Here is a 15,944-nt window from a genome sequence, read left to right on the forward strand (position 1 = left end):
ACACTCTCAACATTTGACCACCATATGATCTACACCTCTGGTGTTATCCTTGACGCTGAGAAGGATGCCTCGAAGAACTCCAGGACAACAAACTCTGTCTCATCTGCTCTAAGCTCAACCTTGAGCCTTAATTTTGTCTCCTTGGCAGAGTTTTCCCTATTTATGGTCAAGTTTTCTTCAAAGAGCCCACAAGATTGTCTTTCCCTTACTAGATAGTCCCACGAGTCCATGTGTCCCAAGAGTTCTTGCATTGACTCTAGCACACACAATTCTGCACGGAATCCTTATGTATGTTGCATTTAGGTTCCCCCCGCATAATACACAGTACCATGTTTTTTGTTTGAAGAAAATAAAAGTAGATCTTGTCCCATGGCCAACTTATTGGTGCAGGAGGCTAGTGTTGTGCATGGAAGGCTCTAAAGGTCAGATCACCACATAAAATTCTAGAATGTGGTATGATGGTTATAGGCAACTGCACGGGTAAACCCCCGGGTGTCAGCACTACTACCTGCACCCACACCCGGAGGAATACCCATACCCTCAAAGCGGGTCTGGGTTTTGCGTGGGTGGGCAGGTAAATGACCCGCACAGTAACCCGTGAAGGGTATACTCGTGGGTTGCTGCAAATTCGAATGGTTCATGTACAAAATGTAGCTACTCTAATTTAGTGGCATCCCACCCAATCTCAAGCTCCTGTGCCTCCTCACCTTCAACATCTGCAAGTGCTGCAACAGACATGATGTCCTCTGTCTTCACTAGATTGAGCTTGCTCCAATATCCAAGGCACAGGAGCACGTGGATTGACTGAGCTGATAATCAAGAGCGAACATGTGAAAGGAGGAGACACCCATGACTAAAAAGACATTCAACATCCACGGAAGTAGCTACCACAGTCGAATAGTTAGCTCCTTGATGAATAAAAAAACATACCAGGTATACTAACATAATATAATGCCATGCAAGAAAGGCACGGAAAACGATACGATGTTCATACCACCAAGCAAGGGGGTCCTTGACATGCTCAAGGTCAGTGCCCAGGTACCTGTCGAGTTCGTTTTCGGAGTGACTTGTCAGGGGTGCAAGCACAGGGATATTGTCGAAGATGTTGCCCTGTGGATGTAGTTAGTTTCCAAGGTTATACATGATGAGAGAATACTAAAATGAATTTCTCTGGGGCCAAATGCTTGTCAGGATCATCTGCAATAAAAAAAATGTGCCCCAGATGTGACAATCTATCCAAAGTGTTAGATCAAGATTGTGTAAATCGGAACTCCACAATGATGAAATGTGACAACACACTGTATGAACGGTGCAGACACTGGCTGTAGCAGCCAAGATCATGGGCAGAAATGTCAATGACTTGAAGGATGAAACCAAGCCATACCGGAACATGGTCATGGAAACAATCATGAAAGTCGTTGCCATGCTTGGTGCTTCAGATATTGACGAGAGGCTCAAGGTCCCCTCACGCAGATTGTCTCTACTCACACCAGAAGATGGTCATGGAGACAATCATGAAAGTCATTGCTATGCTTGGTGCTTCAGATATTGATGAAAGGCTCAAGGTCCCCTCATGCAGATTGTCTCTACTCATGCAGATGATCCAGTAGTGTAGGGAAGTTCAACTTCTCTTCATTCACGCCTATGGTCTTTCCTATTAGAAATGTGGTCTTCCCGATTATGCAAATATTATACCTATGTTCTTCCCTATTGGGTGAATATTATGACTATGGTCTTTCCAATTAACCATGTGGTCTTCCCTATTAAATGAATTTTATGGCTATGGTCTTCCTATTAAGCATGCGGTCTTCTCTGGTATGCAAATATTATACCTGTGGTCTTTCCCATTAAGCATGCGGTCTTCCCTATTAAATGAATATTATGCCTATGGTCTTCCCATTAAGCATGTGGTCTTCCCGATTGGGTGATTATTATGCCTATGGTCTTTCCCATTAAGCATGTGGTCTTCCGTATATACTACAACTTCTATTAAGAGGTTGAATTAAAGTAATGACTTTCATTTTTTTTCATATACCCACCAGATATATTCTTGAATTATATATAAGAAGATTTGTTAGGTTTATGGAGGGGTGCAGGAGGCAGGTGCAGGGCATAGCATAGATTAAATATATTTGGTATTGGAAGGGAGTACCATCATCAACCAACACATGACCCAGATGCATTTATCTCTGCAGACCAGCTATCCAACTTTCATCCAGATTTGAATCCTGAACCATCCAATACCAGGGTAGCATCTTCCCCGAAGCCACCTCCTTGGCCTTGGCGAAACATGAGCATCTGGCGCCTCGTGACTATAGGAAGCAACTAATTGTCCAAAGCTAAGGTAACTTGACTAGTCAAGGAAGTCCTATCAGCAGAAGATTTTAGCATACAGAATCTGAATGGCTTTGACACTCATACAGAAATGGGGCATTTTGATTCATCTGAAGCCAGTCTTAATGACAATGATATCTTCCAAAAAGATGGTTGGAAAGAGACAGCTGCAGAAATTCTGGTGCCAACTAGGGAGAGAAATCCGAGCAGGAATGGACAGCCATTTACTGTCCCAGGGTTCCAGTACCGTCCACTCACAACCGTGATTTGTGCTGCTTTCTCTGAGGCAGCATCAAGATGGTTTCACTCCTTTCAAGCACTTTTGGATGTCCCCTGTAACTGGTCAAGAGCAGTGTCTCTATGATGAGCTCTATATGTCAGATGCATGGATTAAAGCACACAACGATTTGCAGAAGGAGAGGAGAAGTGATGGTTGTACCTTGGAGAGAGTCATTGCTGGGCTTATGTTTTGGTCGGATTCGACACACTTAGTGCAGTTTGGGAATGCTTTGGCATGGCCAGTTTATCTATTTTTTGGAAACCAGTCCAACTACATGCATGCCTGCCCTACCTCCAGTGCATGCCATCCTGTAGCATTCATTCCTACTGTAAGTGCTTCCAAACACTACCTGCTACTAGGTGGTTATACTAACAGTTGTGTTTCATAGCTACTGGAAATGATCAAGCGATTTATTGCACAAATTAACCTAGTTAAAAGGAAGAGTTACAACAATGTTCTAGCTTATTGCAAGTGAGAGCTGTTTCACATTATCTGGCATATTCTGATAGATGATGATTTTGTCGAAGCGTACAAAAATGGCATTGTCGTCAAGTGCTATGATGGGGTATGCCACAGAGTATTTCCTAGGATATTTACCTATTCTGCAGACTACCCAGAAAAGTAAGCAAACTATATCCTTTCGACTTCCCTTGTACTAACCAAGATGCCGCTAACAGAGTTCTTATTGCAACCATTTGTGATAAGGGAATTTGCCCATGCCCATGATGTCTCCTCCCAAAATCATATTTTTGGTGCATTGGGCTCATCACTGATATGTCAGCAAGAGTTTCAAGAGTATGACAATATCTTGGAGACAAAATTACTGTCACACATGATGCCATCTACAACTTAGGCCTCCCTATCAAAGGTGCTGCTGTAGAACATCTTCTAAAAGAGTTCTCCCTTGTTCCTACTTGTGAGCCCATTTCGTCTTGATAGTTAGCTATTTATATACATCGCATCTTTAGAATGCCTTTGCAGATCGGCTAGGCTTCCTTGGTTTAAATTGTTGTCCCAATGCTCGTTGTCAACCTTTTACATGAGTTTGAACTGGGCATATTCAAGTCCATGTTTAAGCATCTCATCAAGCTCCTTCATGGCATAAATTCTGAAACAATAACTGTCCTGAATGAACAGTAAAGACATTTGGTTCGTTTAAAGACTACTGATTTTATTTCTGACATGGACTCTTTCTTACCATAGCTTCCGCTCAATCCCTTCCTTTGGCAGGGGTGCCATTTGGCATCTTCCATCAAGTGTGTCAGATGTGCGGCATAGTGCTGCATGGCACTTTGAGGACATTTTACAGGTTAGTTAGTCTGAGAACTTTGCCATTTTCCAAACACTGACTTCCCATTTCTGAGTAGTGTGCAATCCCAGCATTCGAAGGATTATTCCCTGCACAGCATGACAATGTTGTCTGTCTTCTTCTTTTTTGACTGGCTGAATGGCATGCTTTGGCCAAGCTTTGGCTTCACACGTATGATTCGCTAGCTCGACTTGATCAGGCACTGGAAGGTTTAGGAAAGCAACTTCAAAAATTCCAGCAATTTACAACTTCCATTATGCTTACTGATCCGCTTTAGCTTATACTTCATTCCCAGTTATGATTCGTTACCCATCCGACTTACCAATATGCTGTACACATACTTTGCTTATACTTCGTACATAGCCTCGCGTCCTTGCTTATTGATCATTCCATTAGTTATCTGTAGTATATAAACCCTTGTACATGCGCTGTAGTAGATCAGTTCAAATATCATCTTAGATTGCACTCATTCCGTCTGGACTCTAAGTCCTTCCGTTATCCATCTGGACTTGAGTACAATACTCTTGTCTACTCCGAGACTTAGGATTGATTCCTATAGTCTATATATCCGCCTCTGTCTTTGGACAGTCCTCACCTGTTAGTTTCTAGTTTGGATCCGATCTGGATTAGCTGTTACTCTACACATCCAATATCCAGAAGCCTTAATGGATCCATTACGATACTTATCCATCTCACTAGATGCGATACTCTAGCACTCTGAAATAAGGGGCAAGACTTGGGAAAGGGGCACAGCGCATGAGCTGAGGCCGAAGCCCTTCGGATCCGATACTTCTTGAGTACAGTCTTAACAGATTACATGGGCTCCATTAGGCTATTTGGAACAATGGATTCATATATGACTCAGATTGTACGTAGTCGTAGCTGATGTTCAAGTATCTAACCACCTTGACATTCTGCATTTTGCAGGGTGAGCTTTCCCACTGTCTCATAAAAATGTTGTATCAAAATACAAATAAGCAAGATGTCTCGAAGCAACTTGCTAAACAGGAAAGAAGATGTACTCGTGTCCACTGGCAGCAGCAATCTACAGCCCCCCTCCAGGATATACATACCAGTGACCTACCGATCGAGGCTCACCACTTTATGTCCAATACATCCAACTTCCTGAATCTAGCCTGTTACCTGAGTGAACACGAGGGTGATCAAGCTATCAAGGTAAGATGCTAGTCTACTAAAACTTCACTGCTAACGGAAACCAAAAGGGCTTCATTCTTAAACTGAATGTGTAATATCCGACCCAAGAGAACTGCTAATGAAGCAACTCCCTACTAATAAGCAAGGGAAGCAGTAGCGTGAAGTGCAGCATCAAGGGAAAATAGTCCTGACAGTATTTGTCTGGACAGCAAATAGTCTGCTGTTGAACTATGTCAGGTGTCTGTGTGAAAGACAATGATTCCTAGCTCACATGGCCATATTCATTCAAAAACTAGCAAGAACCAGGAGAATCAGCTAACAACACCATTGAGCACCTCCCCTGACCATACTACTGATGCCATCATTGAAGATGATTATGATGGTTTGCAATTCATTGGAGAGAACATGGAAGATGGTTGGTCGACCAGAAGTGATAAATAACTTCATCCCAGAATCGCTCTTCTCCTTGGCAGACATACAACAGGCAATTGATGTTTTCAGTTACCATGGTGCCTAATTGATATGTGTGTTGGATTGCAAAGCTTTAGCAGCAGGTGTTGGTTGTGTGTCTTTCACGACTGATCAGCTTGGATTATGATGGTGATGAGAGGGTTTTCACTGATGTGGAATGAAACGGTATATGCTTCATTAACAACCTGAACACAGTCTCCCAAGCCAAGTGCCTCCAAATCAACTACATGACCTATGATGTCTGTCGTGATCAAGATACCTTGAAACCAGGGTATGGTGGTGTTGTAATGACTTTGTTGAGAGAACATGACGGTGACACTCATCCATTTTGGTATGCCCAAGTTTTAGGTGCTTTTTCCGTACAGGTGCTCCATGTTGGCCCTGACATTCATAATCGCTCACCTCAGTCCATGGAATTCCTGTGGGTTCAATGGCTGAGTATAGTCCCGCGTTACCACTGGAGCATCAGGGAGGGTCGTCTCCAAAAGTTGGATTCATACTGGACTCACCCTCTGCATTTGGTTTCCTTGATCCCTCTGTTGTTCTTAGAGCCTGTCATCTTATACCCTGCTTTGCTGATGGCCACTTAGATACTCTTCTTTGGTATGGTCCAACTGTCACGCGACTGTTCAGAGAAGTAAATGACTGGGCTGCATTCTACATTAACATGTGAGTAAGTTGACCTTGTTGATGTCCTGATCAATAACAGTTTGGGATATATAGTTTGCAGATCGTGACATGTTTGCTCGTTTCACAGGCATAGGTGTTGGGCATGTGGTTCAGTATAACTTGTCGAAGGACACTGAGTGTGAACATGGGCCAGGAAGCTGTGATGATGAATTGGACATTGTCATGAGCAACACCAATGCTGGAGACCATTGGAATCAAACTCAAGGCGAAGAAAAATGATGATAACGAGGACAATGAAGAAGAAGATGATGACAACAATGAAGATAATGATGCGTGGGATGACAAAGACGAGGATGACCACATAACTGATGAAGGCAGTGACTTGGAGGAATACGAAGACTCTGAAGATGAAGGACCGGAATAGAAATTTTCAGGTCAATTCTCTTCAGCTGCATTCCCCCTCCCCCTCCTCACCCTCTCCTACCCCACCTCCGGCCAAAAATGTTAAGTTTAGTGCTGTGAAGGACAAAATGCCTGAAGGTAAGAGCATCAACACATTTAGATCGGAATGGGATTATTGCAGTCATACAAAAACTGAAAATTCTCTAGGACGGACTCCTCAAGCCCAGTGAAACCTCCAACTGTGTCAACACCATCTCCAAAATCCTCCTCTCTCTTGTGACCCAGAGCACCAGGAATGCTTTTCCTTGTCTGTCCAAACTAGTGTTTTAAAGTCCAGTTGCCCAAAGTTTGTAAAAAATCAAAGGACTGGTCCAGAACTGGTTAAGATCGGTCTTTTGGGAAACCAGTTGCTATGTACATGTAGTACTCATCAGCGCAATTTTAACGGTGGTCCAATCATGTCAAACGGTTAAGATTTGATAAAGTTATGAGACTTACAAGAAAAAGCTGCAAATTAATGGGATGTCATATATCTTAGCTTTAATGTAGATCAAATCATAATCAATTGACATGGCAAAACCAGCTATATACTTGTCTATACTAGGGCTACAGTTAGTATTGAGACACCTAAGCCTTATAACAACTTTTATTCGTCCACCAAACAGGGAGATCATCCATGCTATGAACACCTTCACAACTTTCACACACAAAGCGCAGCAAAAAGTCGATTATCTTCCGACGCTTTCAAGTATGCCTGTCAAAACTGGACTATCCATCTCTCATGCATGCCAAATCCACGGGATGACATGCTCAACCGTAAATTCCACGCTTTCTGGAATCGTCACCTCCTTTCCTGGCTCGAAAGGCAGTGATGTTTGAAGGGTCTGCAGTCCTGTCTTGATATTTTATCCAAAGGGCAGAAACTTGCAAAGGTGTGCATTTTTCTCATAATTCTCGATCCACATACCTAACAAGCTGATGTTACTTTGTTTCAGGTTCAGTTTTTGCTTGATTTTATGACACCCCTTTTAATTCTCTCTCATGCTCAGTCTGAACTCGTTATCGCGCAGCCTAATACAGGGCTGTCAGCCATCGATCCTGATTTCCACCACTCGACAACAGTAGCTTCGGCACCTGTGTCTACCTCTGACACGTCGACCAGAGGGCCATCAACTCCAGCAACTATACTTCTCATAGACAAGCTTGTCGTTACCTCACATGCGCCTATTCCTAATCATTGCCCATCAACTCAGCCTCCTCCCTCTACCTCCCCTCTTTCATCACCCTTATCACCTGTCCCTTCTTTGAGACCCAACACCGCTGTGTTTTATATTGGCACATCCAGGAAGCACATGTTAGATGGATTTTGAATCAACAGTGATAGCCAGCCCGAATCAGGCACCCCCTCAAAACGTCAGAAATGAGTTGAGCAGTGTTTGCGACGCAAGATTGGCAAGAGCACAGTATGTTGTGAATGTTTACGTGATGTAGTTTGCTGCTTGCTAACAAAATGTTGTCTCTAAGTGCATGCAACCATTTTACAGTTTAATACAGACCTCCATTGAGAGTTCTTGGGCTTCTTGAGTAGTGACACATTCCAAAATCCTGCTCACAGTGCCAGGTTGGTCCACAAGAGCATGAGTGCACTTTGGTATGATGATTGGGCAGTATGTTTTGCTTTCTGTGTCAATCTATGGAGTGTTGTATGGCTACTGCGATACAGTCATGACAGAATCTGGGCAAGCATATCTGGGCGGCCATAGTAAGATTTGTGAATGGAGCACTGTGACATGATGCTGTGTTACAAGAATCTTAATCAGAAGTAGCGAGCTTCGAGTTACTGGCAAATGCAACAGATCTATATGGAAATTATTAGAGGGAATTTATATAAGGTAAGTTGACACACCAGATTGCTATTTGGCCATTCTACATAGTCCATGAGAGAAATCATCAGATCAATTAATAATGACTTGGACTGGGAGTCACTAGTACTGCAGATACTCTCCACCAGGAGAGGTGAATCACGAAGACTGTGCTGTATAACAGAAGCTGTTGAACAATAATAAAGGTGTTGTCCACTCCTAGGGGAGTACCATAACTAACCCTCTAACGGGTGGGGTGGTGGGGTTGAACCCTAAACTCTAATGTGGTGGTTGAAGCTAGCTGTGTGTATTCCCTTGTTATGCTTATTGGATGTTTGTCTTGTATTGTAGTATAGTGTGTTGCTGTTTTGTAGTCTGTCAGTTTGTATTGTGTTGTGTTGTCTTGTATCACAGTCTGTTGCATCTCTTGTCCTTGTCTTGACTGTGGTGCATTACATGCGCTTATTGTAGTGCTTGTTTGAAGTGATGCATTGGACTAGGATGGGACCTTGCTTTGACTTGACTTGATGTTGCTTGATTTTTGATGTTTTGTTGCTAGGGTGTTGCTTGATTTTTGCTGTGATGTTGCTGTGGTAGTCTTGTCTTTGGAGTGATGCATGGGCCTAGGACAGGATCATGTTTTGACTTGACTGCATTTTGCTTGATTTTTGTGATTTTTTGATGTTTTATTGCTTGACTTTCTTTAATTTCAGGTGTATTATTGCTGTCATAGTCTTGTTTATTGTACATGTATCTTAGTGCTTGTCTGGGGTGATACATGGGCTGAGGACAGGATCTTGTTTCATCTCACCTTGATTTTGCTTTTGTTTTGCATTTTTCTTGCTTTCATATTGCTTGATCTTGGCTGTGTTGTCGTCCCTGTGGTGGTCTCGCTTATCATGTGTTTATTGGAGCCCAGATGTGTCAATTGCTATTTGATTGTCTTGCTTATCACAGCGCTTGTCTGGGGTGATGCATGGGCTGAGGACAGGATCTCGTTTTGACTTCACTTCACTTTGCTTGATTTTTGTCATTTTTGTGCCATTTTATTGCTGTGATGTTGCTTGATTTTGGCTGTTTTATTGCGGCGGTGGTGTTGTGTATGGTATGAGATCGTGTTGCTATCATAGTCTGGGCGTGTTTCTTATCCTTGTGTTGACTATTGCATTGTATTGCTGATCCTTATCCTTGACGTATGGGCGAAGGTCAAAACCTTGGTAATCGTGTGAGAAGTGCACCATAATGCTGTGTGGAGTTATGAACATAACAACAAATTGACAATAAAAATCCCTCATCATGAGTATCCATGTATTGGGAGCATTGAGAGCATGTTTTTGAAAGCCTGGATTGTGTCGTGTACCCAAGGCACTTCATGCTTTAGTATACCCAAGATAAAGTTATGAAGTGAGTGTTTCAGTTTGACAACCTATGCCAATCAATGGTATAAAGACATCTTGAGTTACTTGAAGAAGGAAAAAGATATAAGACCTACCAGTGACAATAATGAGAAATAAAAAGTGGTTCCAGTGTCAACCATTCTTGGCCAAAATCAACATATGGCTCCATAATTGATAGAGATTTGTTTGGTTTTGTTGTCTCATAGCTTCCGATCCTGACAGGCATCAACAACCACTGTGACACGCATTCAGCAAGTCCCCGTTTTGACATTAATCAGATGTCCTCCCTCACAGAATCTTTATATTTAGACAGTGTTCAGAATCCTGAATCATCTTGCGCTGATCCCAATGATAGTGACTTGGATTGTGTTGTAAATCAAAGTCCAGATCTCCAAGAAAGTAGCAATGATGAATATACTGGTACCCCCACAAAGAACAATACAACACCATCTATTCAACCCCTACCAGTCGCTCGGAACCTAATTCATCACTTTCTCACCAAGTGCGTAATGAACTTGAAAATTATGTCACAAGATCTATGGCAATTGCCTTGTCACACTGAGATATTCTGCCTTAATTCTCCAGATAGTGCATGTCATTCAACACAAGAGCAAAAGTGATGATGTGAGTAGTTCTATAAGCTATGAAATACAAGATGCTAACATTTCTCCAGTTCACGCTCTATGAATATTGCCTCAGCTTAGAATATAGACATTTTTATGTTGACAGTAGGAGAAACATGTTCTATTTTTTTTAAAAAAAAATCCAATTTATGTCCATGTGGAGTGGCGCACTCGCTTTGGGACTAGACAGCAGGTAGGATATGGAGGAGGCACAATGGCAAAGGGCAGACATGAGGATGTGGTGTGTGCGTGCATAGTGGGGGCAGGTGATGAGGAAGTGTAGTACGGTTTCTGCAGTGGTTGCACAGTGTGAGCAATTGGGCATGGGGCTTCTGCTGATACGAAAGAGATGCTGATTAAGTGAGATGTGTCTGGTGCAGAGCCAGATAAGCAGACTGATATATCGTTTCGGGAGATGTTGAGCAAGGGAGATGAAGGAGCCCTTGAGGATGTTGGGGTTGATGCTGACGGTGCGGTCGTGCCGGGGCGATTGACTCCAAAACCTCACCCAGCATTTGGAAGATTCATGTTTTTTGCACTTGTTTCAGTGCATGCTGCAGGGAAGAGTTCCTTTGTGGAGGAAGGGGGGAGGTGTGTTCTGGGGCTCAATTCCGAATGTGAATCAACTGCTCTCTTAGCTTCCTGGTCCACTAATTCATTCCCTGCCACTCCATCATGCCCTGATATCCACCTGACTGTAATTCTGAAATGGTGGTCTCAGCTGGCTTTCTTAATGTCCATTATCGATCTGTGGAAGTGATCTATCAAATAGTGGCCTAACATGTTCTATTGTACGCCATGTTGCATGCATATTTTGATTGGAATGGATGGTTTCTACTGCTGGATATGCACACACTGGCAGAGGTCAATGGTCATATCACAGCAGTTATTGAATTGAGGAAAAACCCCAACCCTAATAATAGCAAATCTTTCTGGTTGCAGGTACTTACAATCAAGTTACTCATAGTATCGCCAACCCATGAACAAAATATTTATTGTTGTGCAGTGGAGGCTCAAAACGAAAACACAATACACCCTCATATCCATATCCTGCACAGATCCATTCTTTCACAGATCAATCACTCATCAATACCCTTATCTTGACCTCCCATTACTTGAATGTCATGTCGCGCCTCCGTTTACCATGATAAATGCAGGGCCCAAGTGCGAAAGAGATCAGATAGATCAGATCATTCTTTGTTGTTATCCGCAACAGACATAAGGGTCTACTATGGAATCAGACACCAAGGAACTTAAACAACAACTTACACTCCTATGTGACACTTGGGATCTTTTCATGGATCTGGATGTGAGAGCAGCTGCGAAGGCTTGGGAGAAGTCAGAAACAGGCAGTAAGAGGAAGAGAGAACAGAGTGACACTGGTTAGATGAAGAGACGTAGCACATGGTCGAAAACACACTCTGGACATGGTGGTACACACTAGTCTGATTTATCCAAAAATATATGTATCAGAATAACAATCAACACCTACTAGGTGATTGCAAACGTAAATGGTCACCCAATTCAAGTGGGGCCACTCTCACTGAGCATGCAGTCTCACATATTGAAAAGCAACAGAAGGCGGACAACTGGGAAATGAGCATCAGACACTGGGTTGTGGAGTCAACCAGGGCCTCATCCCTAGACCCAAACCTTCTGCTTGATTTCACATCAATACTTGCCTGTGCTACTGTTGGCAGCATAATAAATGTTTGACAGTGCACTTGAATGAGGATCTCACTTTGCGATCTTCTCAGCCAACATGGTCTGACGTCCTCGAAGGAGCTCCCCACATTGCTCACCTTGGGCCCCTGATTGGGTGGTTTACCAGAATGAACGACCTGGCATGTATGAGCCTAATCGCATTGGATTGCTGAAATTTATGGTGAAGACAATTGTAATGTGAAAAACTACAAGGTAAAGACCGCAGTACAAGAATGGGAGGAGAGTACTTAGTCCAGGACAATGAGTTGCATGGCTTGTTTGACAGCCTGCAAGCCAATATGCTCCCAATGGTGATCCAACATTTGCAATTGCCTCATAATGTCCTTCACTCTAACCTCAGTGTTCTTTCCCCTGATGCCCATTCCACACATCATTTCCTGCACAGGTGCAATGAGAGCTTCGGTGTCATGGGAACATAGGCCTCATCTTCCTTGTACATTGGTGGATCTGAGAGGTAGGCATCCTCTTCAAGAACAACGCACTTGGCTGATGAAAGGTGGTGAGACGAAAACATCGGGCTAGAGACGGGAATGAGGTCGGAAGGGGGGGACAAAGGTCTGTCATAGAGTATGATACTGCCTTGTTCATAGAGGTTGGTTGAGTACAGCCCACATAAAAAGGTGCTTCATCTTCATATGGGTTGTGGTGCTCGAGTGAGAATGAGCATTGAGGCGGACCTTTGCTGGTGTGTAGGACCTCCGTTGGTTGGAGTTGGAGTTAGGTATGGGAACAGTGATGTGACCCAATTTGATGTTTGGAAGGTGTGTTCTGGGCTGATCTGCAGGAAATGTGGCATCAAAAATCGATCTGAACATTTAACTCACTTTCTGGAGTGTTATTGGGATCCATGGCATCAAAACAGTTTGCTGCTCATTGAAACTGACATCTTTTCTAGTCAATATGTACTCCTCTATAGTTTGAGCAAAAGTTTGATTGTCCCTGGAATACAAAAAAACCTTGTTTCTCCCATCCGCTGAGGTCATCACATGGGTTGCCCAGTAGTTGTAGACATCCATGATTGATCAATGATTAATCAATGGGACGTCTAGTCTGACTTTCAGATTAGAGATCATGGTAGAGTTAAAGTGTCAATGTTAGGACGACAAGTGATTCAAACTTCTGCGACTACTTCCTGATTCAGAAGTCTTCTGTGACAATGCCAACTTTTATATATTGGTCAATGATTTATCAGAGTTCTTTATATGCTGAGGCATCACTTAAATCTCAATACATATTAGGGCGGAGGTAGAAGTCCCACAAAGTCAGACAGGAATTTTACATGTGAAGAGTTAATGGGTAGTTAAAATCAGTTAGAGACATATGAGACAAGTTCTAAGACATGTCATACATTACAACTTCAGGGATTTTTGAGACGTATGAGAGGACTTCTTAGACATATACTCAGGGACTTTCAAGACATATGAGATGACTTCTCAGACAAATAATATACTTCAGGGGCTTATACCTTGGTCTGTTGCAGATTACTACCTGATGAGTGTAGCTGGAGCAGAGTCAGCATGTTGAACTTGGACGGCATGGACTGATAGACCGTTCAGAGGAACAACAAGGCACAATATTACCATAGTGTTATACCAAAGTTCACACCAGATGACATGGAAATTAGATAAGAGCTGAATACCGACAGTATTAATATTGAAAGAGTGCTATCTTACCTCCAAGAAAATAACCGAAACTGTCTGAATTGCATGGGGATTATCATATTGGAATAGTTACCTTAGAGCATCCTTTTTGTACTTTGCCATCTTGGCGCCTCAACTTGATTCTCGGTGCAAGTGATCCGACACAATATTGTGCAGAGTTGATGAGGAGTTGTAGTATGTCTCAATGTGTATCTTCTCGAGGCAAGGTAGTGCTCTGGCAAGAAAAGTGGAGACAACACTGGGGTTATATGGTGGGGATACACCTATGTGCAATGTAGTGATCGAGGAGTTGACTGGGAGTAAATAAAAGTCCAACACACCCTTACTGCAGGAGAACACCAGCCCCAATTCTTTCAATCCTGGGCAATTGCGCAGTACTGCAGAGAGTCCAGCAAGCGATGCCCTTGGAGGATCTGACCGGTAATGATGTATGCCAAGAAAGATCAATTCTAAACTAGGAAAGGCAAACGAGAGTGCATGTAGGGCATTGTCATTTAGATTACACTTGGAAAAGCGCCCCAGGTTGATATGTGTGATCGGGACGCCATAAAGAGGTTTCAAAAAGTATGATGGACCACAAGGCACCACAGGGCCATAGCAGAAAATTTGGAGTGGTCGGAGATGTCGAAATCTTGTGCGAGAGAAGCAATAAAATCTGTCAATGCAACTCCTCTGAGGTGAACTGGAAGTGTGATAGTGAGCTGAGGACAAGGGGTGGGAAGTGCATGCAACAGGCAGATTGCAGAGTCTAAGCCATTATTGTCTAACTCTCCGAACACAAATAACCTCTGAAGTACTATTTGAAGTGAAGTGATGGGATGAACAGAAGTGACGATGTATCGTCTACCACAACGGTTAGGGACTCCAAGGATGGCAAAGATGCAATAGTTTGCATTCCAGTGGGTCCAAGAAACAATATCATGAGATGTTGAAGTGAGTCAAGGAGATGGAGATATTTTTCAAAGTGTGCCACGTTTTTCGAGAGATCAATGTAAACAAGACTTTGAAGGGAAGAGGGTGCCGCCAGAAGAGTAGACACAGCAGACTCTAAACCCATAGCATAGTATGAGAGTCCAACAATTGTTAGATCATCATGAAGCAATATATGTATATGCTCCAAGAGGTTGTTGTGTCTGGCTCTGAGCCATAGGCGATCTAGGCGTGGAAGGAGGGGGTTTGTTGAGGTTAGAGAGTGTACACGCGCAATATCATTGTACTTGAGTACTGACTCTGCGGATATGTATGCTTCAGTAGTAAAAAGGAATGCTTCTGGTGGAACAAGCAAAGTCCGAGGTGATGGACATATTTGGGAATTGCACTATGGCAGTCACAAGTGCAAGGCAAGCGTGGCAGTAGTGGTGATTTGACTGCGGGGAAGAACCCTAACAGAACCTGGTAACCAGCATCAAGGACATCTCATCCAAAGTCAATGTGAGGAGAGCATGCAGTGCATGATTGGATATGCATTATAAGAGAGGAAAGGGTGCATGACTGGGTTGTCTTTGGGGCAATCAATGACTAGTCTGAATTTCAGACTAATGATCCAGTTGATGTTGTCAGGAGTGGGTTGGTTGAAAAACAACATCAACTAGATTTAGAAGTTCTGCGATTTAGGTGACTTCTAAGGACATGTGACTACACAAGTGACTTCAGTGACTTCTAAGACATGCGAAATACAATAGACGTCAGGGACATTTAAGACAACCATGACTTCAGAGACTTCTAAGACATATGATATTCCTGCAACTATAGTGACTACTTCAGTCAGTTCCAGAATACTACCTCTGTGATCAAAGGCATATCTACAACGATGCCCAATGTTACATGAATCAAGCAATGATTGCGATCATAGTATATCTACAACAATGTGACAGGAACCAGGTAGTATGTATATGCAAAGTTCATAAAGTCCATGACCCAAAAGTCTGTATCCCAATCCATGTAAAAGTACATTCTGTTGCTGGGTATGTGCTATGTGACATGATAAGAGAAATATTAAAATGATGATGATGCAAGCTAATCCAACACTGTGAAAGATTTTGGATCCAACTGATCAATATCATAGCACAATAACTGTGCTTGTGCCTCGATTACA

At 42.8% G+C, this 15,944-nt stretch overlaps 5 protein-coding genes across 5 annotated transcripts; 4 read left to right on the forward strand and 1 right to left on the reverse strand.

Moving 5' to 3' along the window:
* Window positions 1–2,353: 2,353 nt before the first annotated feature.
* DFJ58DRAFT_635033 (uncharacterized protein) lies at window positions 2,354–2,596 on the forward strand (the record flags this gene model as incomplete). The annotated part of the gene is made up of 1 exon (XM_041381269.1): window positions 2,354–2,596. A coding segment is annotated over one exon (243 nt), but the record flags the coding sequence as incomplete, so codon positions are not given.
* A 1,026-nt stretch (window positions 2,597–3,622) lies between these two features.
* Window positions 3,623–4,008, forward strand: DFJ58DRAFT_612743 (uncharacterized protein; the record flags this gene model as incomplete). The annotated part of the gene is made up of 3 exons (XM_041380913.1): window positions 3,623–3,750; window positions 3,818–3,923; window positions 3,982–4,008. Coding segments are annotated over 3 exons (261 nt in total), but the record flags the coding sequence as incomplete, so codon positions are not given.
* A 1,747-nt stretch (window positions 4,009–5,755) lies between these two features.
* DFJ58DRAFT_630375 (uncharacterized protein) lies at window positions 5,756–5,992 on the forward strand (the record flags this gene model as incomplete). Its single annotated transcript, XM_041381192.1, has 1 exon — window positions 5,756–5,992. A coding segment is annotated over one exon (237 nt), but the record flags the coding sequence as incomplete, so codon positions are not given.
* Window positions 5,993–6,414: 422 nt separating this feature from the next.
* Window positions 6,415–7,951, forward strand: DFJ58DRAFT_729524 (uncharacterized protein; the record flags this gene model as incomplete). The annotated part of the gene is made up of 3 exons (XM_041385758.1): window positions 6,415–6,556; window positions 7,497–7,513; window positions 7,577–7,951. The coding sequence occupies 3 exons, from the start codon at window positions 6,415–6,417 to the stop codon at window positions 7,949–7,951; spliced, it is 534 nt and encodes a 177-aa protein (XP_041242450.1).
* Window positions 7,952–10,593: 2,642 nt separating this feature from the next.
* DFJ58DRAFT_662430 (uncharacterized protein) lies at window positions 10,594–10,974 on the reverse strand (the record flags this gene model as incomplete). The annotated part of the gene is made up of 1 exon (XM_041382301.1): window positions 10,594–10,974. A coding segment is annotated over one exon (381 nt), but the record flags the coding sequence as incomplete, so codon positions are not given.
* Between the last annotated feature and the right edge of the window lie 4,970 nt (window positions 10,975–15,944).

Source organism: Suillus subalutaceus (genome assembly GCF_016647625.1).
Source record: "Suillus subalutaceus strain FC151 chromosome Unknown DFJ58scaffold_74, whole genome shotgun sequence".
Lineage (NCBI taxonomy): Eukaryota > Fungi > Basidiomycota > Agaricomycetes > Boletales > Suillaceae > Suillus > Suillus subalutaceus.